This window comes from Paramisgurnus dabryanus, chromosome 10, assembly GCF_030506205.2.
Source record: "Paramisgurnus dabryanus chromosome 10, PD_genome_1.1, whole genome shotgun sequence".
Classification (NCBI taxonomy): Eukaryota; Metazoa; Chordata; class Actinopteri; order Cypriniformes; family Cobitidae; genus Paramisgurnus; species Paramisgurnus dabryanus.
The window spans coordinates 11,086,624-11,111,650 of record NC_133346.1 but is presented as its reverse complement, the minus strand read 5'-3'; the positions used below and the strand labels follow the sequence as shown (position 1 = coordinate 11,111,650).

Below are 25,027 nucleotides of genomic sequence, written 5' to 3'. Positions count from 1 at the left end.
AGGCTTAAATATAATTTAAATCATTTCAAAATAAACTAGTCAACATTTGAAGAGGATCTACAACTTGTCTTAAAATTTTGAACACTACCGATTCTTGATTTAATCCACTTCAAATGTTGACTAAATCTAAAAACATTTTTTCAATCATCGTTACACAACGCTACAATATCAAAAAACCAAATTATTAACATGTCCAATCTAACCAACGATCATTTAGGCATTAAATAACAGCTTACATGACAAAGACACTGAGCGATGTTTTGCAGCTATCTGAATGTTTTTAATTTGTATTTGGTTGCTCAGCATAGGGCAACCATTAGAAATTCTGCGCATGCGCTGACAGCCAAGGCGTCTGTGATTCCATGGCAACAGTTTAGCAAACGACAGCCATCGACCATAACAAGTGACATACCTTCATATAACTTAGTACGCCATTAAATCGAATATATCTACATTTGCCTGTATATTAGGTCGTTTGTTTATCCATATTTTAAATAATGTAGAGATGATTTTATCTCAGAGTCTGAAGAAACCCGTTTCCGGATCATGGGTGACACCGCTAAAATGTCAAAAGGCTATAGTAAACCGTGTAACGTAAATAACTAAGTTAAAGTTTCGTAAATATTTCAATTAACGGAAGTCGATATACGTCGTAACTTGTAACGTAAGACATGAAGACAGTCATTTCGGAGCTTCACGGGCCTGAAAAGTCAAAATTGAACATGCAAGAGGACAGTACACCGAGGGATGATGTGCCAACTTTACCGATGCTGTGGGACTCGCTTGAATCAGACACGGAGAGTTTAGTGCAAGAGAAAGCCTACCAACGAGAGCTACAGGTGCGTATTGCCCACAACAGTGATCTCCTTTCTGTAAACAACTCCAAACAAGAACATCTTGATGGACCACAGGAAATCAAACCAAGAATGGTGAAAGGACCGAAGACCACCGAAAGACATGGGTCACTGAGGTAAGACGCTGTTAACGTTATATGTTAATGTAAAGAGCCATTCAGACAGCTATCAATTAAACTGTTGACATAAAACAAGTATTATTGATGGATGTGCATGTTATTTTTAATGGCCCAGTTGCGGTTTCAAGCTCCAAGGACCCCCAAATATGATAAACTTTTTGTGAGGGACCTCTTCCTAAATATTTAATACCAGTGTTGGGGAAAGCTACTTTTAAAAATAATGCATTACAATATTAAGTTACTCCCCAAAAAAGTATAAAATACAACATTGATAAATATGTGCTGTAATATAGTATACTTTGAGTGTCTGTGTTTAATTTTGAGTCCACAAAAAGGCTGTCACTGGGATAGTACATTTGAAAAGGTCATAATATGTACCATTTAGGTACAGATATGTACCTTTGAGGTACCAGTATGTGCCTTTGGTGTACTATTATGCACTCTCGGGCACAAATGCACACTTTTTAAAGTGTATTGTCCGGTGACGTTTTTTTTACCTTATTTCTGAGAGTGCAGAAAGAGGGGGATACAAGAAAGTTTGGGAAAACCTTAAAGGGATAGTTCACAAAAATGAAAATTTTGTCACAATAGGCTGTATGCCCAGCTGCACTACTTCCTGAACTTCAGCCAGCTACTTGTTTCCTGTCTGCCATTATTGGACAAACTGATTAATCCAGGTGTGTCTGATTATTGTTGTTGTGACTACTGAGGTCAGGCACACCTGGATTAATCAGTTTGACCAATAATGGCAGACAGGAAACAAGGAGCAGGCTGAAGTTCAGGAAGTCTATTTCTCAACCTCATGTTGTTACAAACCTGTATATATCTCTTTGTTCTAATGAACACAAAGGAAGATATTTTGGGAAATGTTTGTAACCAAACCGTCCGTGGACCCCATTCACTTCCAAAGTAGAAAAAAAAGAATACTATGGCAGTAAACGGGGTCCGTGAATCCAATTCAATCACTTTTAATTATGTGAGAAAATTATTAATTTCCCTATGTTAGTTTAGTCTGGGGGTCAGTGTCCTATTTAATGTTTCCCTCTTTTAATACTTCATGTGAATATTGCGGAAATAGACCAAACAAACAATTGCAGTACCTAAACACGGCCCAATTAAATCCATCCACAACAAAATAATTACTAGCTTTATTATGTAGCTGCTTAGCAAACAGCTGAGATGACTGACAGCTTTTATTCACTTGTCTAATGGATAATGACAGTCTTTGAAAATGATGTTTGCGCTTGCGTTTTAATTGAGATGAAATGCCCACAAATTTTTATGCTTTCCAAACAAGTACCCTTATTTAGGGGAAATTAGATTTTTAGTTTGCTGGACATTACCACAATGAGGTCTCATTCAGCAGTCTGTTAAAAAGCATTTGCTTTGTTGTAACTGAATGGGAGAGCTCTCTGCGCTGTAGAAGCACAGATTGCTGGAATCTGAAGTGTGGATCACCGCATCTGTCTCCACTCCTTCATCCCCAACCCAACTGTTGTGTCCTCCACTGTCTCACAGAATCTGACCCTGGAATAAAGGCGAGGCATTCGTTTTATATATTTATTTTTTGCAGACTGATAGCTCATATACCCAAGAGCTACTTAACCCCATGCCATTTTTTTCATAACGAGCGTGGCCAACCTCCACAAAGCCTATTGTAGGTGGAGCATCCCCTCATGTCTAAGAACGAAATGAATAGAATGTAGCAATATTTGTCATAATCTCATTGAAGCTAATAACTACCCATTTAGTTTTCATCCACTCCACCATGTACATTGTCTTTAAAGAGACTTGAGTATCACATTCAAAATAAAACGAGCTGTAAACAACAGTTGGATTTTAATTTTGACACGTTTGCATGTTAAAAACCCTTTCGCAGCTGTGCGGCCACGGTACATTCTCAGGATCATGTCAGAGGAATCATTACCGAGCCATTCCTTGCCCTTTTGCCCTCATTGGCTGAAGTGCCATGCATCCAGGCAGCATCGTATTTGGCATCATGAGATGTGAAGAGCATCTTGTACTATTCAGAGGCGCACAACAAAGAGGCACTCTTCTAATTATTTTAATGAGATCTTTTCATCCAATGATGCTAGGAGCACATTAGGTTGTAGTTTGAACCTATTTCATATGTTTGAATTAGCTATTTGCAAAACTATCCCCAAATTGTGGTCTTCAGACCTCATTAGAGATAAGGGAAGGCGGCGGTTGAGGGGGGAATACAACACGCTATTACCATTTTGCAACGAATGAAAAGTGTAGCCGCTTTTTGCCTTGTGTAGTGATAGCTGTTTTAGGCATTTACAGTCTTACTGACAATGCCAAAGCACTAAATGAGACTCACACAGTGCTTTCCTCGGTTTAATGCTCTTCCTAAGTGTTTATGACTTTTTAACTCTTTAATTCCTTTATTTAGGCAAACATCCCCTGAGGATGAATATGCCGATCTGCGTTATGATCCAAACTGGAGACAGAATCTGGAGGCCTCGCTTAAGACGAGGCTTTCTCTGGACTCGACTGAAGATAGTCTTGAACATTTGGAAGACGTGGCTGTAGGTCAAAGGCAAGAATATGTTGTTGTCAGTAATCAACACGCATCAGAGATGGACACCGGCCCGGTCTCACAACCTTCATCTCCTTTCCACCTGCACCCACGACAGGAAACATCTGTGCAGGATGATGTTCTTGACCCTTCACAACCAAAACGTTCCTGCGTGTCCTCTGAGCACACACAACATAGCAACAGGGAACACCTAAATATTAAACAAAAATCTGTTGGAAAGAGAAGCTATCAACATCATTCTGATCTAAAGCAAGTCAAAGCAAGGGAAGATATCGTGGAGCGTAACAAGACTACTTTTGGTGTCAATACCAATAAACAGGGGTCTTACCTAAGGGCTCATCAGCAAAAAGATAAACTTGATGAAACAAAGCAAGTAAGTGCATTTTTTTATTTTTTAGAAAATCTTTGGAATGATTTATTACAATAAATGCCTTTAAACAAAACATGACTAAGTTTCTACTCTGATATAGGCATGCAATTCTAAGATTTAAGTCAGGCTGCCTATAACAAACAGTTTGCGAGCCTTGGTAAAGCTTTGATAATGCCAATGTCAGCCACTAGGGGGCGAACTAACACAGCATAATGTCACGGCTTCTTTAAGATGAGATATTGCAGAATTTCTCAACCAGGTTGCCGGCGTCCACTAGGGGGCCTCAGGGTGACTTAAAATTATTTCAGGGGACCAACAAACACAGCATAATGTGACAGCTTCATTGATGTAAGATATTGTCGTATTTCTCAACCAGGTGTCCACTAGGGGGCATCAAGATGACTTAAAATTATTTCAAAGAAGACAAACATGCTTTAAAAATAAAACAAATAAAAATCAAGATTGCATTTAGATATTGGTTATTTTTATAATGATAAATGATTTTATAATAATAAACATCTTTTTATTTATGTTTAGAATATTTTTCTGGGTAGAAATAGTGGGGGGGGGGGTTATATTGTTTTGGACAATGGGGGAGCATTGAAGTTAAAAAGTTTGAGATTCACTATGATACTGGCTTGCGTAGTCTTATTTCCCAGTTTTTATTTATATAAAAACCTGGGGTTCGGTAAATAAACAAAGACTACACGGAAAATATTTTACAGTGTATCATAAACATTTTAATAAAAATATATCAGTATTATTTCTGAATTACTATTACTATTTGAATTTTTGATTACTGTCCATTTAAATTATTACATAATATAATCTATAATAAAATTTTAAATCATAGTTGAATCAAAAAGGACAAACCCAACCGTTGGGTTATTTGATACAACTACAGTTAGAAACAACATTGCATTTTTGGCTAAAACAATCCAGCATGGCTTAATTTATAGCCCAATGGTTGGGTTTACTATCATTTTTGATTTGTATAACAAAGCACTAAATCAGTATAATCTACTTTTCTTACTGAAATTTGACTAGCATAGATAGGTTTATTTTTAGTTTAGTACATCCCCCTTTATGTCTCCTATTGTGCTTTTAGGCACAACAAAGGCTATATCATATCTTGCATGACCTGACCTCTCTCTTTGCTCTTTTTTAATCTGAATAAGTGACCTTCTTGTTTTCATTGCTCTGGCTTGAAGGAGACTACACTGCCTGTGTCACGGAAATTAATTTGGCAGAGACACACACACAAGCAGGCTATCTTCAGATGGAGCAGAGAGAACAGACCGAGTCTTGCCTGCCTATGTAGTGCCTATTATGAGTTGATCTGCACAACAGTGGCTGTTAAGAACATCAGAGGGGCATGGTTACCAATAGGCTCTTAGTTATCAGTGCACCTGGCTCAGGGTATAATTGGCAGGGTTGGCTTGTCTGCACACTATGGCTCATGTGTGTTTGCTACATTTAAGACCTTACCCAGCCCATCTGAGCCCAGTCCCACCTTAATGTCTCACATCAGCTGCATTAGCATAGTGAAGAGCCGTTAGCATTGTGACATGGTAAACAGAGCAAAGCTCTCCCGCTTTAGACCGTGGCCCCGATTGCGCCAGCAGTGCCCTGGTATGAATTCAAAGCATTGTCTTTTTAGCAAGAATGATGGTGCGCTGTCAAGTTCCATTTAGGAGGCAGTATTGTAAGTCGTAGAGGGGGGCTCATTGAAAAATGTTTTATTTTGCGTTATTTTCTTATTTCTTGAAAAGGAAAACAACAGAGAAGCAACATCAGAATTTCCCAAAAGAACATATGCTACACTAAAAAAAATCTGAAAAAATTCCCTGTTTGTTTTGTTTGAACCAATGTCAGGGCTGCAAGATATATTGAAATTATAGGAATATCACAAAATGTGCATATCGCAATGGTTATAGATAACTATAATAATAAATAACTCACTAAATAACAGAATAAAAGTCATGTAGTCCAGGTTTTAGATTGATGCAGATAGCAGAGAGGCGAGACATATCGAAAGCGGCGGAATATTGCAAATGTGCATATCGCAATAACCAAACAAATGTTAGGTAAATTCAGAGTTTTAGGTTGATTCAGATAGCAGAAAGAATGTGAAATATGTGTGTTGGTTCTATAAGTTTCAGTTTAAAAAAATAAATATATATATTAATATAATTTAACTTATTATACTAACTTAAAGCATTATTTTAATATTGTTTACACACACATATATATATACTGTTATATATATATATATATATATATATATATATATATATATATATATATATATATATATACACACATACACACACACATATATATATATATATATATATAGAGCATGTCACATTTTCTATAATAATAATATTATTTAGCTTTAATGAATATGAATATCAGGATAAGATTATCTAAATCAACATGTATATAGATTGTAATAAAAATCTATTGAAATGAATTGACAGGTGAGGCATAGATTAGTCCTTCACAGGTTTTGATGTCAAATGATTCTTGAATGATAGATGGGGCATTGTGTGATATCTGTGTACACAAAATAACATACACACTTTTCAGCCAACAGCTCAGGTTGACTACAAGTAGCATTCCCAATACAATGTAAAACCCACAAACAGCGATCGACATGCTTTTCCCACTCGCTTAAAGTTTTGCTTTTTTATCCTTTGGCTCAACAAGAGGGCGCAAACCTCGTACCTCGCATTCGTTACGTAGCTAAGCGTCCGTTCATAAATTTGATGCGTGCCCTTTACTTTTTGCCCTTTTATATGTTTTGTGGTCCCATTTTTCTTCAAAGGAAATAAAAAGCCCCTCAGATCCCATCAGTTTTGCACATCATTATTGGGGCCCGTCACAACACACAGTTGGGCTTTTAAAAAGCCACTATTTACTCTTTCACAAACCCCTAACTCCCGATAATTAGCCGTGTTATTAAATGTACACAATCTCATAATGCACCAACTTCCTACCGGCGTGTGTGGGAGCGATGATGAGCTCCAGCAGAGACCCCTTTGATAAAGACAGAAGTAGCTGTGCAATCTTCTGCCATTGCACTCAGCCCCAATCCCTCGTCATCTCCCAGACCCTCACTTCAAAGCCAGAAACATAATGTACAATCTCTTAATAGCTCTAGACCAAGGCTCCGCGGCTCTCTGCCACTGTATACCCTGCCTCAGTGTAAACACCTAATCAAGATTGCCTGGGCGGTCACAATAGCAACCAAATGCAATTCAAGAATTGCGTCTCTTTGAAGTCTTCATCGCAAAAGCTGTGTTTCCCAGTCTTGAGGAAAATGGCAAGCTCCGATCGCCTGACTTTGTTGTGCCACGTCTCGCCCCAAGAGGCAATTACGGGCCCCAATTTAACAGAATAGATATTACGCAGCTTATGAAGCTCAAAATGCAATTTTGTTTGATCATTTCCTCAATTTGATTGAGATTATTAAAATGGCGGACAAAAGGCGGCGGTCTTGGATCGGGCAGAGGTTGTGGCCTGCTGCGTCTAAGAGGACGTGAAGAGAAGGTTTGTGATGTCTAGGTACTCACACACCTGTTACGGTACAGCTCAATGGCGGCTCTGCTGAAAGATGACACTTGTCTGAAATAGGCAAATGTGTCGGGCAAGCAACGTCCTATTAACTATGCAGCATGAAGAATAATATTACAATATTTTTTTTGTTCTAATAGATCATTTAATTTACAATAAGCGGCACCATTATAAAGTCCCCATGAAATCAAAATTGACAATTCTTATTTTTTTTAAGAGTATATTGCAGTGTTCATAATAGACCATTTATATCATTATTATATAAACAGTTAATAAACAATTCAATATTTCTCTGATAACCCCGCCCCCTCCAGCTGTCAATCTGCTGTGAGTTCCATTTTTGTAAGAAACGCCTACAGTACACTCACCTAAAGGATTATTAGGAACACCATACTAATACTGTGTTTGACCCCCTTTCGCCTTCAGAACTGCCTTAATTCTATGTGGCATTGGCTAAAAGCATCCACCTCAAGGTTGTGCGTGTTGTGGCTTCACAAATGCTTTGCTGCATACCTCGGTTGTAACGGGTGGTTATTTCAGTCAAAGTTGATCTTCTATCAGATTGGATGTTTTTTCCCTTTTCACACAATTCTTTGTAAACCCTCGAAATGGTTTTGCGTGAAAATCCCAATAACTGAGCAAATGTGAAATACTTAGACCGGCCTGTCTGGCACCAACAACCATGCCACGGTCAAAATTGCTTAAATCACCTTTCTTTCTCATTCTGACATTCAGATTGGTGTTCAGGACATTGTGTTGACCAGGATCACACCCCTAAATGCATTGAATCAACTGCCATGTGATTGGTTGATTAGATAATTGCATTAATGAGAAATTGAACAGGTGTTCCTAATAATCCTTTAGGTGAGTGTATATACAATCAATTAATAACAGTAGAAAACACAAGCCAGGCCCACTTTTTTCCTCTTATGATAACGCTCGGAAATTCGATACATATGGTATGTGGTTCGCGACTTCCTGTTTACAGCAACTTCAACGTTTTTATAATGCGATGCACTGTATATCAAGCCATTTCAATTGCTCTAAAAAATATGATATTTCACTAGTCCACGTATATACTACTTGATGTCTTTTAAAAGTCTTAAATAACTGTCCACCTAATAACAGTGTCTCTGACCCTATGCCGTTCTCAGATCAGTTCCTTGTGCACCTGGCCTTTCGCTAAATAGATAGACCAGCATGGCTGCTTGTTTATTGATGGATATGTTACAACTCAATCCACTCACTGCCGCATGTGTCTCTTTGACCTTCCTCTATTCACGCTTTCAGAATTAGCCACATGCATTCAGGGACGCCGCTAGGTGTCAATACCATCGATCAGCGAGAATTGTCCTCAGCAGCCAAAGTGACTGGAAGTTTACTAAATGATTTTCATTACGGCATTAGCTGTAGATATTCCGCCTCTGAACGGGTACATTAGGAAAAATTGAGAGAGTGCACCGATGTTACGTAGGCGTATCCAGTCACTTATCCTCAAAACGCTTTGAGAGAATCATTTTAAAGAGAATCAATAGGCTTCTGGAAGTCTCTTCTGTGACACATGTATGTAGGTCAGCTCGGGGGAGCAGTCGGTAATTAGGAAGAAAAGTTGATCTTAAGAAGTCAATTTAATAGTTTCGCTTTCCAGACATTCAAGGTCACATTATTTTACAGACAAACCTACTTTGAGTTTATAAAAAATCTTCTGGTTTAAAGTACTGGCTTTAAAATGCGTTTCAGCTTTCGAAATCGTAGGTTTATGCGTAGGTGGATGTTTATTGTACCCAACGCTGATTTACTATCTAATTTATCGCCCAGACATTTCTTTTCGTGCATTTCAGAGATGTCTTTGTTTTGCTCTAACAGAAAGCACACCCTGTTGTCGGCGATCGATATCCAAATATGAATGCGAGTGTTTTATTGACACAGCAACAGGTGAATTGTTTCGACGAGGTTTATCAAGCAGTCTTCTCCATCTACAGGCCAGGCGAACCTCCTGTGAGACAATCGGCACCTGTAGCCCGGAGAGTCAAGACAATGTCCGGGATCCTGAGCTGATGTGGCTGCTCAAAACACAAAAACTGAAGGTAGAGCACCTCATTCCTGTTCACTTTATTGATTCTAACCATCTCTATCTGCGCAGACCTAGGTGGGGCTCCTGGCACAATCCATTGCCCTAATGCATAACGGTCTGCAAGGGCTTCCTCTCAAGATGAAAATGTCTACACAGTGGGCACACTGTCACCCGGGATTTCATTTCTGCTGTGATGGACGCAATTTCTGATGCAGTTGTTCAGGCACAATGGAGCCTCTGAAATGTCTTGAAAAGGAGCCTGTGCGGAGGAAAGAGGAGGAATGGAGAAGTATCATTATTTTGAGCACTTGAACGGTCACCTTAATGCTGGCAAGCAGAGGAGTGTAAATATTTTCCCATTAAGCATGGTGCAAGCTGGTGTCGGCTAAATCAGAGGCATTACATGCTGAGGCACAACCCCAGACCGCACAAGAATAATGTTCGTGTGTCCCCGGTGCATTCCGAGCTCACCACAAAGAAACATTATATAAATGTTACTGTCTCTGTACACTCTTTGTGCCATGGCTTTATAAGGACATGTCTTTGTCGATGGGATGGATTCTTTTAGCCATTGGCCTGGCTTGGCAAGCTTTTGTCCAAAGCATTGTCATTGCATGAATTTGTAATTGGATTTATATGGGGCATTATTCTGTATTTCTCATTTTGTAGAGATGAATTTTGAAATTAGTTATCCGAAGAGCACTCATCATATTTGGGAAATATTTCATTTATGCAAATATTAGGCTTTTGTGTCTTTAGGCTTAAGGAAACATCCAATCATGGAGAGTTTTATTAGATGTTGCATCTGCCTGTGTCATAATTAAGGGATAATGTAGAGGCAGCCGGTAGTTATCGGGAAATAAGCCCCGACAGTGTGATCAGGACCCGACGCGAAGCGGAGGGTCTTGTATCACACTGAAGGGGCTTATTTCCCGATAACTACCGGCTGACTCTACATTATCCCGCTTATTACACGGCTACTTGTCACATAAGAAAAAAACTGGACATGAATATGAATTTGAAACATTTTATTGGCATATTTGTTTTAAATTAACATTTTTATCCTTCCGCGAAACTTTGCACAGATGCATTAAATGATCGTAATACCTTATTAAGATCCTCTGCTTCATACTTGTCTGTCTCCATTTTTTTCTCTTTTAGTCAGTCTTTGAGAAGTTTTAATGCCCATTCTGTATTTTTTTGTGTGTTGGCTTCGTAGCTGTCATGCTCTATTTTGTCAAGTTCAGTCTCAGTAAGCTCTCTGTGTCTTGTCGTGGTTGTCCAGTGTTTGTCACAAGATGGCGCCAAACAAACAGTAATCTTTATTGATCTTTATTGGCGCGGAGCGATCTTACTCGTAAAAGTAGTACCGGCTATGCGTTATTATTTTGGAGCGGTTATTATTCGAAAAGAACGAACCTGCAAATGTCTCAACTGACCAATCAGAATCAAGCATTCCAGAGAGCCGTGTAATAATACAAAATAATACACTATACTGGATAAACGTTTAGGGTCACATAAACCTTTTGGTCTAAAGATATGCTTAAATGTTTTAAACTAGTTTTATAGACAATATAATTGCATAAACATATTTTTTATTAACTAAAAAAAGACTTGTCCGGTCATTCACATTAAAAAGCTGGTTGATAAAATGCTAAGAGCACATTTTTGGAAATTTGAGAAAAGGGTAACTAAAATATAGTTTTGATTTATTTGGGATATTTTTTAATATCAACTAATTCCCATAGTTTTAATTTTTTATTTCATTGTTTGATCAGTTAACTATTAAATATTTAGAGAAATTTTAAAATTGTGTAAAAAAATAATTTTTTTACAAAAATCTTTTTCCAACATTAATATCTAAAAATTCTTAAATCAAGATTTACTTAATAAGCAAATATAACCCAAACTTATAAGTCTCATTTTTTGAAAAAGGTATAAACAGGCTATCCGCCAGTAGGGTAATAAAAAAGGGTAAAAAAGTAGTGCTTTTGGTTAGTAGCCTTATTTTTTCTAAGGGTTAATTACACATAATTTATGATAAATTAATGTGTTTTATAAAATGTCATTAAACTGGGGCCCCCTGGCACCATCTCAGAGCCCCCCACGGGGCCACGGCCCCCAGTTTGAAAACCACTGCCTTAGTGGACCTCAACAGTTTAAAGTTTCAATGCAATTTAAAATTGCTGTTTCAATGCCGCTTCAAAGGGCTCTAAAGGATCCCAAACAAGGCGTAAGGGTCTTATCAAGCAAAACAATACTTTTAGCAAAAGTTCTTTTTTTTACCACAACTTCTCGTCTTGCCCTAGCCTTGTGATGCGCCAGCGTGACCTTATGTATTCATGTGGAAAGTTCACGCATGACGTACGCGAAAAACTACCGCTCCAGTGTTTACAACTGTGGAGAAATAGGACAGTTCAGATGTTGTATGTGGAATGATACTAATTAATGTCTTTGTGTCTGTAAATTGTTTAAAATGGTTCACATATGTAACGCATGACCTTTTAACGTGATAATGTAATATGTAAGGTCGCAATGGCGCGTCACAGATTTTTTTTATTTCATTAAGACATTCATTTTTTTTGCAATGAAACAATAAGTAAGTGACCCTATTCTATACATAAAATGTTTAATTATATGTGAATTTTTTCACCCAATACAGCAAAGCCAAAAAGAGAGGAAAGATCCAAAGAAGAGAGAGAGAACCAACTCAGATCAGCTGAAACCCCATGTTCCTGAAACCAATCCCAGATCTGGATTTCACCTTAAACCACTTACTGAGACATGCAACCTCAGTGCTGATCATCTATCGCCGACAGACTCTGATGCTTTTCCTGATGCTCCAGAGGCTTACAGCTACTCCTATAATCCACTACCACATCTTCCACCTCATTCTAATCCTGCCCCGACAGTTAACCTTAACATAAACCTCCATTCACCTGCCAATCACGCACAACCACTGAATCATACCCAGCAAGAGACCATCTATGCCATCGTTTCCCAGGCACTGCACTTGGAAAGGCCTGATCTGTTCATTCCATCCCTTCTGCAACCAGGTTATCCATACCACCCGTCCGTGCCCTCAAATTCAGTGGGGCAGGGGGGCTTGGCTCCACAAGCAGTTGTACCTTCCCCAACCTCCTACTCTGGTGTGGTACACAGAAAATACACTGTAGACAGAAATGCTACTCAGGGCTTAGCACAGAGGCATGATGGGAAACCTCAACTCAATGCATCTGAGAATGCATCATTCAAGAATCACAACAGAATCAGGCAAGTATAGACCTGAAACATCTCTACCCAAGTAATAAAATGTGTGTGCTTGGTATATTGCAAATGTTGCATCCCATGACAGTGTGTTAGGGATTTACACTAGTGCCCATTACACAACTGACATAATTGTGCTCTATGTTTCTGTAGGATACCGGTACTAAAATTACCCACATCTCCTCAAGCAGAATCCAGCCACTATCCACCCAGGTTAATGCCCACTGATGAGACGCCCTGTGCGGCCCAAGCACAGACTTCTGGTCCTTACTCAGTGCTGCCCCCTATAGGTAGATCTGACGTCAGTGACACTGAGCTCTGGTCTGATAGATCTGAGCAGCAGGTGAATCCGATCCACAGAAGCAGCTCAGAAGGTTACCTTTCACAGATGGAAAGACACATACAGGCTAAAACAACTTATAAGGTGTGTATGTATATATTTAGTCATTTAGTTTTTTGTCTCTAATATGTTACTCTTTCAGTGTCTTACGCTTATCAATAATTTTCAGTGATTATGTTTAGTAGTTCAACAACAAAAGAGCTGAATAAACTTAAAGAAAGTAACAACTTCTTGTTACCGTATTTAAGTTGCCATGATGGGATCTCAGCGGGGCCCAATGCAGATGTAACAATTATTTCAGGGCCGATTCAGACGGCAGGTTAATTGTATAAGTAATTGAAGACACTCTTAATTGCAATGAGATGATGATATAAGGCACGGTCACAAAGACGATATTGAAAAGCGTTAGAGGATGAGGTGATTAAGCAGCACCCCGTCTGTGCAGAGCAGGCCTAGTAAGATGGTGATTTGCATTAATGATGGTCTCTTTGTCCTTTGGCACCTTGAGCGTTGTAGGGGCGTCCCTTTAGGAGCAGACAGACTCCACCGCACAGTATGGTGGCCCGCAGAGAAAACATTTATATTTATTTACACAAAGATACTCGGGTAAACAGTTAGATAAAAGTTAACTACCCTGCTTCCTATATATGTGAATATGCATAATGATTGACAGGCGGGCCTCAAAGCAATCTGATTGACTGGGAATAGTCTTGACAGGGGCATGTGCATTTTTATCTAGAGCTGACACACAAACAGGTGTGAACTATTTCATTCATATCCAAATATATGTTAAAGGCACACTAAATATGCTAATTTTCCAGCTCCCCTAGAGTAAACGTTTGATTTTTACCGCTTTGGAATCCATTCAGCCAATATCCGGGTCTGGCGCTAGCACTTTTAGCATTGCTTAGCACAATCCATTTAATCTGATTAGACCATTAGCATTGCGCTAAAAAATAACCAAAGAGTTTAGATATTTTTCCTATTTAAAACTTGACTCTTCTGTAGTTACATCGTGTACTAAGACCGACAGAAAATTAAGTTTCGATTTTCTAGGCCGATATGGTTAGGACTATACTCTAATTTTGGGATAATAATCAAGGACTTTGCTGCTGTAACATGGCTGCAGCAGGCGTAGTGATATTATGCAGCAGCTGAAAATAGTCCCCTTAGTAACTTTCAATAGCAGGGGACTATTTTCGGGCAGTGCGTAATATCACTACGCCTGCTGCAGCCATGTTACGGCAGCAAAATCCTTATGCCAGAATGAGAGTATAGTTTCTAGCCATATCTGCCTAGAAAATTGCAACTTTTAATTTTCTATCAAGTTTTAAATAAGAAAAATATCGAAACTCTTTGGTTATTTTTGAGCGCGATGCTAATGGTCTAATCAGATTTAATAGATTGTGCTAAGCTATGCTAAAAGTGGTAGCGCCAGACCCGGAGATCAGCTGAATGGATTCCAAAACGGTAAAAATCAAATGTTTAACTCTAGTGGAGCTGGAAAATTAGTACATTTACAAAAAAAGTGGAGTGTCCCTTTAAGTAATATGGATATTTTCAATGTGCCGTTCCATAAACTGTCAGAAAAAGTGTTCCCTAGTGTACCTTTTCAAAAAGTACATTTTGTACTTCATAATAATACCTCTGAGGTACAAATTTGTACCAAATGTATACATAAATGGTACCTAAATGCTACATGTTAGGACCTTTTTTTAAAGGGCACTGCCCCAGTGATAGCTAGGGACTATTTTTGGACAATTTTTTATCGCTAACAGCAACTTTGATTTAGTCTAATAATGTCTGTTTAATAACATTATTCTTCCAAAACAAAGTGCTCAGTGCTGCATGAAAACAGTACAATTTAAGGGTCATTATGCCAAAGAACACATCCACTTGATGCTATGTTCGGATTATGTGGTTCTTACACCATCAAACAGATTGCTTTCCTGGGAGAAGCCCGCTCTCCTCACCTTTATGCGCCCGCCGTCCTGTCTCATAGGATTATGGGATAAATTTGTAAAACAGCTAGTGTGGCAGCCCAAGAAGAAGCAGATCAGAGTAGGCAACAGCCGTCCCGCAGTGTCCATGACCAATGGCTGATCCCAAAGAGTCCTGAGAGCCTAAGGAGCCGGTCTGATCTGTCCTGATTAACGCTTTTGTTTGGGATGGATTCTTGCATGAGTAGTCTGTGATGGATTAAGTGTGTACTACTAACAGAATCCCAAACTTTTGTGGTCCTATACGCATTTTTTCATGTATATCAGATTTTAGAAGACTGGCTTTGTGTGCACAGTGTTTAAAATCTCCCATCTGTGTTTTATTCAAAGCCTTACACATTAAAAGACTACAAAAACATGAGACAGGAGGTGAAGCTTGGAGGCCTTGGACCGACAAACACAATACCAGAAGCCATGGTAAATACTCACTTCAGACTGTATAAAGACTTAAGGATCTGACAATATTGATAAACAGTGTTGTTTAATCTTAATAACGTGTGTGGAGTTACATGGGAAAGACTCAATGGATAATTGGTGCACTCCTTGAATATTGATTTAGCTAATCCCTAATTGCTATGTCCAATTGTCAAGTGTGGTCGTGTCTCAATAACCCCCTCTTTTCATTTCCTCATGAATTTAAAAGACTTGTATTTCTAAACACAATAGAAATGGTTCAACCCATCTAATGAGCATAGCCCTCAAAAACGGATAGACATTTTCCAGCTGTTACGTAAAATGTTCACCTAAAATAACAGTTTTTGGACAGCTTGCAGCCTGAATCGTGTTAACAATGATTCCAGAGAGATGATGAGTTTTATCTGGTTTTGTTTGTTGCTATTGAGGAGCGTCATGGAAAGATGTACAAAGAAGCAGAAGGGCCTTAGGGGAGAAATGGCTTAGGTAATTAAACCTTCCTTTTGTAATCTTGCTGCTCTTTCTTTCACTGCTATCAGGCGGAGAAAATTAGACGACAGAAGCTGTATTCAAATGTGATCCGCGAACAGAACAAGAAGATAAGTCGGATTCCCTCTCTGCCGGCCAAGGACCCAGTGGGCACTGACAACAAGGACACAGTTCCCAGGAGAAAGGTAAGAACATTTTCTTTATAGATGTGTTAAAGAAAATTGTCTGGCCTATAGTAAACAATTTTTTTATACTTTCCTCAGGCTTTAGAATATGCCAAAACTATTGCAAAGCCCAAGGCACCTCCAAAGACAATTGACAGACCCAAAGAGAAGAACCATAGCATGCATGGTCCATATCTCCAAGAGATGGACCCGGTCCAACTGGCCACTCTGGAGATGTTGAGACGACACGAGGAAGAGAGACAGGCTGTGGCTCGCTTTAAATCTGTTCCCGCCATCTAGATTAACTTCAGATTAGAACTATATGTGAGTTTAAGTGATTGCACTTTGAAAATAATCCAAAATGTAAGCACTTGTGTTGAACATGTTCTGCTTCTCCTTTGCAAAGCACTGGATGTGTAACAGGTGTGTACGAAATAATCTATCTACTATATGTACTAATTCCAAAAGCAATTTTTAGATATAAAGCAATCTCCAATGAAACACTGTGGGGTTTTGATGCTTCGTTTTGCATTATCCCGCTATTTTGCCCTTGTTTCAATAGGTCTGCGTAGAAGAGCTCCAATCTCTTCAAGCACACCTGGATGCACCGTTAACCCAGTGTAACGTGCCGTTTTCCGTCAGTTCCCCGGCTATTAGTCTGATTATATCCACTTTCGCCTGCCCTTTTCTTTCACAGAGAGAAAAAATAGGTCAAATAAGGATGACACTTTGAAGCCTCCCTTATTAGGGCCCACGAAGTTGTTTTCTGTATTTTAAAGTGATAATTTTCCCCCTAAAACAAGCTCAAGCACCTATTTCTTTAATGGAAGCTTTAGATCGTTATCAAAGAGCTATTTACTCCTATGTAATATTTTAATTAGATTATAGCCTCTATTTAACCCATCATGTCTGCTTTGATACTGGCTGTTTTCTGTGTTACGCCTCAGAGGCGAGGCTAATAAATGCTGGACCTTTTGAATTAATGAGAAATGCTGCCTTTCCAGACCGACTCTCTTTGCATCTTTTTTTCTCTTTCCTGCCATTGAAATCAGTTAATTGAAGGGGTCTCTCTCAACCGCACATGAAGGAGGTTGAATTAGCATCCCTTTTTACGGATTGGGAGGCTTTGATCTGCGCACGGTGCTGGAGAAGGCGGCAGGCCCCTGAAAATGAGCTGATGGCTCTGCTATTAGAGCGACATGCAGATGCGTCCATGTGTCGCAAAACGCTTAATCTTTTAATTGATCACCTTCCGCACGGCCTGTTCTCTTGCCGTGTTTTATTTTCCCCGGCTTAATCAGAATCACTTTTTTGAAAACGACGTGAATTGCTTTTCAAAGGGTGGAAGCGTGCCACATAGCCAGGTATTGTAAAACAAGAAGGCTTATTATCTTAACAGTTGAATCTAGGTGCGCGCAGCGCTATACCCCTATAATGTTGATAATTATTCGAGTTTAAAGGATTGTAATTTTAGAAATATTTTCTGATATTAAGCCAAAGCTTTTAACGGATGCACAGTTTTGCAATCCACAATAAACGCTCTCTCAAGATAAATAAGGATACATAAACTACGCTGCAACAAGTAGCATATAACAGTGACATTATTTTGTAAATCGCGTAAAATGAAAAGCGACAATTTGGCGACTAATAGGACTGATTACTCAGCATTAATGCATTTATATTTTGCATTTTATGCATTTGGTAGACGCTATGTAAGTGCATTAAGAAGAATAACCCTGGGAAGCGAACTCACAATCTTTGTGATACCAGAAATCGATTAATGTGAACCTGAATTTAAAATGTATGGCAATTGTGAAAGAACTGTCAATAAAAAAAACGTCGAATTTTCATCGAATTGGAACAACATACACCAAATTGACCAACACCTATTTTAAACATGATCATCTTTACATTCAGACACCGGCATCTGCGCTGTCAAATTTCTTTCTCAACGCTAAAATATCAGTATCCTTACAGTCTTTTAGCCTCACCCTTTATTTTTATAAATTACATTGTATTCCAGTTTAATTTATTAATACTATTATTATTTTTATTTTTGTCATCATAAAAAAATAACAATATTAAACAAAAGCAAGGTGCGGAGCTATATCTACAAATTATATAATCTTATACTGAGAAATCAACTGATTTTCAATGAGCTTGTATTATTATTGTTAAGGTTATTTTGATGTCATCATGACTATTATTCGGTGCTGTAACTTAGTGATCGAAATTTAAATTAATAGAATTAAAATGGTCTTGAATAAGCTTAACTTTAAAGTCAAATTTGTGATGGGTTATAATGATCACGTGCGGGCAGAACTCTCAAATAATGTATGACTTTAGAAAGCACTAAATTCTGTAGATCTTAAAAAAAAGAAAATAAATAATAAATAATAAATAAATTACAAAATAGGCCAGAGTTTGTTAACTTAAGAATTGTTTTAGATATTTCATTCAATGTACATCGTTTATATACATTATTTGATTTAACAAATGACAAGTCACAGTTTTAGGGTTGATAAATGTCAGTCCACAACATGCCAATATCATCGTCCCGCGAAAGTGCTGAAAATGTGACACTTAAATTGGAATGGAAATTGTTACAATTTTTGAATGATTATTATCGTAACTCTATTTACATATTGTCTGTACATTACCTACCATTCGTTTTACATTTACAAAATGGTCAGTGTATATCCAGTCACAAAGCCAGACTGTATAATAATAATAATAATAATAATAATAATAAAAAAACATGCTTCATTGTTTTTAGCTTTGTCCAAACATTTCTTAAGCGCTTAAACAACAGATTAAAATAATGTTATTTTGAAATTAATAATAATAAAATAGTATATGTAATTTCCTATCTAAAAGATCGTAATTTATTTGTACATTTTCGTTTTCTGATTGTCCATAATAATAATAATACTAGAGTAAATGTTCAGGAGAACAAATGTCATCCTCAATATCGACATCATCTTCATTTTCATCCAACGTGTATCTGTCCGGGCTCATGCCGTTTTTGCCGTCTTCTGTATTTTTCTCGTGCATTTCGCTGTCGCTCGCGTTGTCCAGAGATCGGTCAACATCGTTTGGATTTTTCTGATCGTCTTGTGTTTTCCTCAGCTGTTTTTTGTGCTTCATCCTCCGGTTTTGAAACCACGTTTTTACCTGCGCAATGCAAAAGATTTATAAGCCTTAATAAATAACTTCGTTTTTATCAATTGTGTTTAGTACATATCAAAGCTTGCAGGTCATTTCGATATTAACGTACCTGTGTTTCGGATAGACTGAGTGCCGTTGCCAGTTCCACGCGCTCAGGTGTGGAGAGATACCTCTGGATCTCGAACCTTTTCTCCAGTCCAGATAACTGTGAGTCTGAGAACACAGTCCTAGCTTTTCTGCGTCTGCAGTGTTTTCCTGGTAATTCCGGATGATGCTGAAATAACGCAGGCATCTGCATTCCTTTTGGAAATGTAACGACAACTATTTAAATATTGTTCAATAACCAGCATTTATTGACAATTTCACATGTTGTATTTCAGCTGCGTGTGTAAGCTTGATGCATGTTAATATAAAAAAATTAAAGACTATTACATAAAATAGATAGATGCTGTTTTATCGAAAATGCACTATTCTTATTAGTAGTATTATTGTAAAAAGTAGTTGTAGGCTAGTAGTAGTGATATAGTTATTATTATAAAAAAAACAAGATGTCATACAAATAAAAATGTTGTACAGTCTGAGAAATGCTGTGTTTTTAGTCCATAGTTGTGTAAAATATGAATATAAGTTTTAGATTAATTTAACCCAGTGGGGTTTGTCCAAGTTTTAACCAACAGTGGGTTAAACAACACAGCATTTCATTTACATAAAAACTTGAAAAAAATCTATAGTCTTATTTTTTCTCTGTAATTTTTTGGTAAAAATTAAGACACAATTTAAATTATTTAATTTTTTTTAAATTCAATCCAAACCTTCGTATTTACAGTACAGTTATATAAAATATAATTCTTATATTTTGTATTCTGTTGCATGTTTTGTTCGCCATACACATTTTAGATAAGACAAAAACATTTGTAACATTTGTTGGCCTGAGTTTATATGAAGTCTACTTACCGGAGGTGAAAAAGTAAGGATGATGTTCAGGTTTGTGTAGCGGATGATGCGGATGAGGAGCCAGTATCGGTGTAGGCATTAGTGGATATCCATATTCTAAAAGAGGCATCCGGGACGCCAGAGAGTTTGAAAAGGGCGAAGGAAACACATCTCGCAAAGGTTTAGGTTTATGTAGTAAAATATCTTCAATAAAGAACGACGTTGACCTCTGAGTCGGCATCTGGGGGAGCTGAGATGTGTAGTTTAGATTCATTTCAAAACTTTTTTTATAAAAAAAAATCAATCCGTGAGGTTTACTGTCGCTGCCGCAAACGAAATTACTCGGTTTGTCAGTCTTCAGGACCTTTAAAGCAGCAACGTAATCTCTTTGGCAACCTGTACACGCTGTTACAGGTACATTACTATTTATTTGGAGGGAGACTGACAGCAACAAATCAGGAAGTAGATTAGCGGTCAGCCAATAGCGTGACGGCTGGGCGGAGGATTGAATGAGTTCTTTATGGATTAATTATGCGGGCGGCGCGGTCGCTCCCCGTGGTGCTGAAACAGCCTCGCTACAAGAGCTCGGTCTTCACAATACAAACTCAGACATAAGCCTGCACTTTCACTTTGCATTACCAGACGTGTGGACTGGTCAAGATGCTTAACAAAGGACTTACCTTGATAACGTTTAAATGAAGAGTTTAAAATAATGCATTAGGTTGTTTACAATCCAGAGTTGCGTAAAATATGAACAAGCCTAATCGTTTGTTTAAATAGGCTAAATTATGCTAAGTTATTTTAACAAGTGGTTAGGTCAAATATGGTGATTAATTTAAAATTAATTTAACGATTAAGTTTGTTTAAATTTTGCCCAACATGCATGGGTTTAAAACAGCCCAACATTTTTTTAGTGCGTCTTGTGTTATTATATATTTACAATTTAATAGCATTCACGAGTCCTGTATTTAACGTAGCACTCAAAATAATTTAAAAACGTTACGGCCAATTGCATGTTTTTTTTTTATTTACCGAGCAACAAACTTTGCTGTTTAAATAAGCATTACACACTTTTTTTTAATTTCTTAGATTTTTTGTATGTAGAGGAAACTACTCTTTTTAATTTTTTTTTTTTAAATTGGGTATCATTGCTGAGGAAATAATGCTTCATACTTTCTGTGATTAATTCCTTTTTATCGGTAAAGGAACACGCAGACTTATTTTCATTATTTTATTTTACGACACAGGGCAAACAGGGCTCCTATGAAACGGGATTTAATTGTAGATATTGAAATCTGCGAGAATACAAGTGTGCTTCAGTTGTGTCTCAACTGATGGGGCGGTAATTTGTTGATATCGTGTTGTCATCACATCTGCAATCACGGGGGCTAATGGTAAAAGTGTTTCATTATTGGCAGAAGTCTTGCAGCAATGCTATTAGGTAATTAGGTTGGATGTTCGAGCGGAAGTAGTAATCCTCCACTGCAGGATTTCCATTTGATCAGATGGGTTAGTAATTAATCACCGGATTCAATTGGTCATGGAAATACATTATTCTTGTAAAATATCAAATATGGCTTCATTAGTAGTTTTTGTGTGTTATTAAATGGAGAAGATTTCCCCGGCTATAATAAATGAGTGTTACTGAACTTTAATCAGTTGCAAGTCATTTAATGAACATCACTATCGGTCTTGAAAGCTGGTAATTAGTACTTTGAGATGAAAAGTTTACTGCAAGAGATGTGATAGCTAATACAATGACAGCTGAATACAAATCAGTATAAAGACAGACCACCATATAAATAAAGTATAGAATATACAGTACAAATGCATTTAGTTTTTTATTTATATATAAATCGCTGACTGTTTTACTCAACGATGTAATGTGATTTTCGAGCACTGTAATTGAAACCAGTTATTGACTGGCACCTGCGCCCCACACTGCTTATAAATCACGGTAACAAGTTGCTTTTACGCGAAAGTAAATGTACTAATGGTGATGGAGTCGCCTTTACTTTAGAAGTCGATAGGATCCCCACCCAGAGGCAGTTAAGCAGCTTTTAATAGCCATTTAATCAAGTGAAATTGGGAGACAGCACGCCACTGCGTCAGACCTAAGCGGCGCGTTTCTGTAAGAGGCTTGTGGCATTAACGCCAGCACCTTATACTGCAATTTACCTGCTAGACTATCTTAACGTTTAATGTCAGGGAAATGTTGTTGGTTATCTTTACTCTTTTTGGATACTTTGCTTACACCATTTGAACCACTTGGGCATCTTAAAATTAAACATTATGATCACATAGCACTTAATTTTTTTGTATCAAACCAATAATCTATTTCTGTTTAATGACTGAAAAGGAAAATAAATAAACAATTTAAGTAATGCACATGTAGGCCTGTTTTCAATATCAATTCAGTTGTTATTGCACAGGCACCATGCAGTTTTTCATAATAGAGGCAATGAAAAATACCTGTATACATATTTTCTATGATTTTTTATTTTATCATAGACACTTTTTATCATTTTTCATTTTATCTTTATTTTTCATGATCTAATGGTGTTTGGTGGCAGTCAACATTGGAGGTATGGCCAGCCTTCTAGTGAGGATTTGGACTTCTGGGGCATTCATGCATCCGGTATGCACATATGTAGAACATTCCTAAATAAACACAGGAAAATAACCTCATTAATTTAACTCGAAAACATATAGTGCACTTTATTAGTAATTTGCTTCACTTAGAGATGGTTTTGTTGCGGCATGGACAATAATTTGTAGGTGAAATGTAAAAATTTTAATATTTAAGATTATAAATGTAACCACTATTTAATTGTATTACAACTTGACCTTCACATAATAAATGTGTATATATAGTAAATTAAAATAAAAATGTAAAAATTGTAAATGTTTACAAGTTTAAATAGCTTGGCCAAGAAATACCTGAAAAGAAAGTGAGCACAACAGACACCCAGCCAATGATGTAGGACCAGGAGAACCTCCAGTTACCATAACGTTTACCATAGTAATTTATTGTAACTCCCGTGTAAACAGCCATGGCCAGAAACACAAAAAAGCCTTGTGGGGCAAAAAGAGAGAAGTGTAATTAAATTGAAATAAATATATTTGCAATACATATTTTAATAAAATGTGATATTTTTCAACATTTCATTTAGCAGCATGCATCAATTTCATGACAACAATATTAATATTAATAAAAATAATGTGTGCTCACAAAAATAAATAAATGACCAATATCACTTTATCCAATCTTTATACTCAGAATAAAAAAGGCAAATGTTTAAATAGTCTTGCTTTTTTTTTTTTAAGAAAATGACAAATGTAAATGAGAATACAACTCACATGAGATGAAGAACAGAATGCCTGCAGCAAAGCTTTTATCAAACCTGTCAAAGGAGGAGTAATGGATAAAAGCCATAATACCGATGACAATGCCAATGAAGCAGGCCAACAGAGACAAGATCATGAATGTTCTTGTTGCATCCCAGTATGCTGTAAACACACACAAAAAAAGTCAGAAGGTCAACGGCGTTTAGATGAGTTTAGATAAGAACCACAACATTGACTGATATGACTGCTTAAGCGTTTTGGGGTGAAACGTGAATATCTAATGAAGAATAAAGGATTCTGCGTTCTTTCAAAGGAAGTAATGCTAATCAGATGCGATGCTGTTTATGTATATTAATATCCATAAATAAGTAGTATCCATAAAAATTAAAATATCCAGATTTTTCTGTTATAACTCAGACATAGTAAACCCTGTAGTGGTGGAAATCTCACCAATGCTGTCTGTGTGTGTGAAACATTTTCCAGGCATGCAGTATCTCCAAAGCCCCTGATGCATGTAGTTGTTTGAATGACGGTACTGCATCCAATAATCTGTTGCTGTGGAAACAATCAGGAGTATATTGCCCACTCCTGCACAAAACAGCCCTCCTCCCATGAAGCTGTACATTCTGCACCTACAGGCAGACTAAAAACAAATGCACACGTATTTACGGCCACACGTACAAACACGCGTGCATTAATGCACACGCACACATAACGGTCAGGGTCGAGCTGGATTCGAGAGACTGGTGTAGACACCTCTCAGTAGCCCAGTGCTTCACTCAGAGGCATGTAAGTGTCTGTAATTGCATTGTAATGAACACATTACTTCCTCTGAGTGAGCTTGAGAGGTCAGTATCAGAGGGCTTCTCTCTCTCTCTCTCTCTCTCTCTCTCTATCTCTCTCTCTCTCTCTCTCTCTCTCTCTCTCTCTCTCTCTCTCTCTCTCTCTCTCCCCTAAACTGGGTTGACAAGATTTCCGAGCTTATTCTGAAATAGCAAATTTTACATAACATTTTAGTATTTTGGCTCAGGTGGTAGAGTGTTGCATTAGCAGCACAAAAGGTTGTGGGTTTGATTCCAGGGAACGCACATTATGATAAAAATGAATAGCTTGAATGCACTGTAAGTGGCTTTGGATGAAAGCATCTGCCAATTGCATACATGTTAAATATCTATTTTTTTTAGCATATAATTGGTAAATTATTATTTTTGTTGTTATTATTTATAGTTACTATTTATTTATTCAACTAACATGTTTTTTGAAAGGCACAAATCAAAACAGAAAATATATATTTTCAAGTTTTCAGTATTCAGAGCAGATGAATTCAACTTACCAATGCATTGTT

General features: G+C 37.5%; 3 protein-coding genes across 4 annotated transcripts; 1 reads left to right on the top strand and 2 right to left on the bottom strand.

The window, feature by feature from the left end:
• Positions 1–380: 380 nt before the first annotated feature.
• jhy (junctional cadherin complex regulator) lies at positions 381–23,205 on the top strand. 2 transcript variants are annotated; one of them, XM_065259378.2, is made up of 9 exons: positions 381–970; positions 3,390–3,909; positions 9,468–9,572; positions 12,222–12,832; positions 12,980–13,250; positions 15,497–15,583; positions 16,120–16,254; positions 16,333–16,557; positions 22,908–23,204. In XM_065259378.2, the coding sequence occupies exons 1-8, from the start codon at positions 672–674 to the stop codon at positions 16,531–16,533; spliced, it is 2,229 nt and encodes a 742-aa protein (XP_065115450.1). In that variant the 5' UTR covers positions 381–671; the 3' UTR covers positions 16,534–16,557; positions 22,908–23,204. The 2 variants fall into 2 exon arrangements, with proteins under 2 accessions (XP_065115450.1, XP_065115456.1); XM_065259384.2 differs by lacking the exon at positions 9,468–9,572 and having other exon boundaries at positions 22,908–23,205.
• Positions 16,545–21,373, bottom strand: bsx (brain-specific homeobox). The gene is made up of 3 exons (XM_065259396.2): positions 20,356–21,373; positions 19,511–19,701; positions 16,545–19,407 (listed from the first exon to the last, which is right to left on the bottom strand). Exons 1-3 carry the CDS (start codon positions 20,606–20,608, stop codon positions 19,165–19,167), a joined length of 687 nt encoding a protein of 228 aa, XP_065115468.1. The 5' UTR covers positions 20,609–21,373; the 3' UTR covers positions 16,545–19,164.
• On the bottom strand, positions 22,779–24,541 carry lim2.1 (lens intrinsic membrane protein 2.1). The gene is made up of 4 exons (XM_065259405.2): positions 24,133–24,541; positions 23,695–23,844; positions 23,275–23,409; positions 22,779–22,995 (listed from the first exon to the last, which is right to left on the bottom strand). Exons 1-4 carry the CDS (start codon positions 24,305–24,307, stop codon positions 22,934–22,936), a joined length of 522 nt encoding a protein of 173 aa, XP_065115477.1. The 5' UTR covers positions 24,308–24,541; the 3' UTR covers positions 22,779–22,933.
• Between the last annotated feature and the right edge of the window lie 486 nt (positions 24,542–25,027).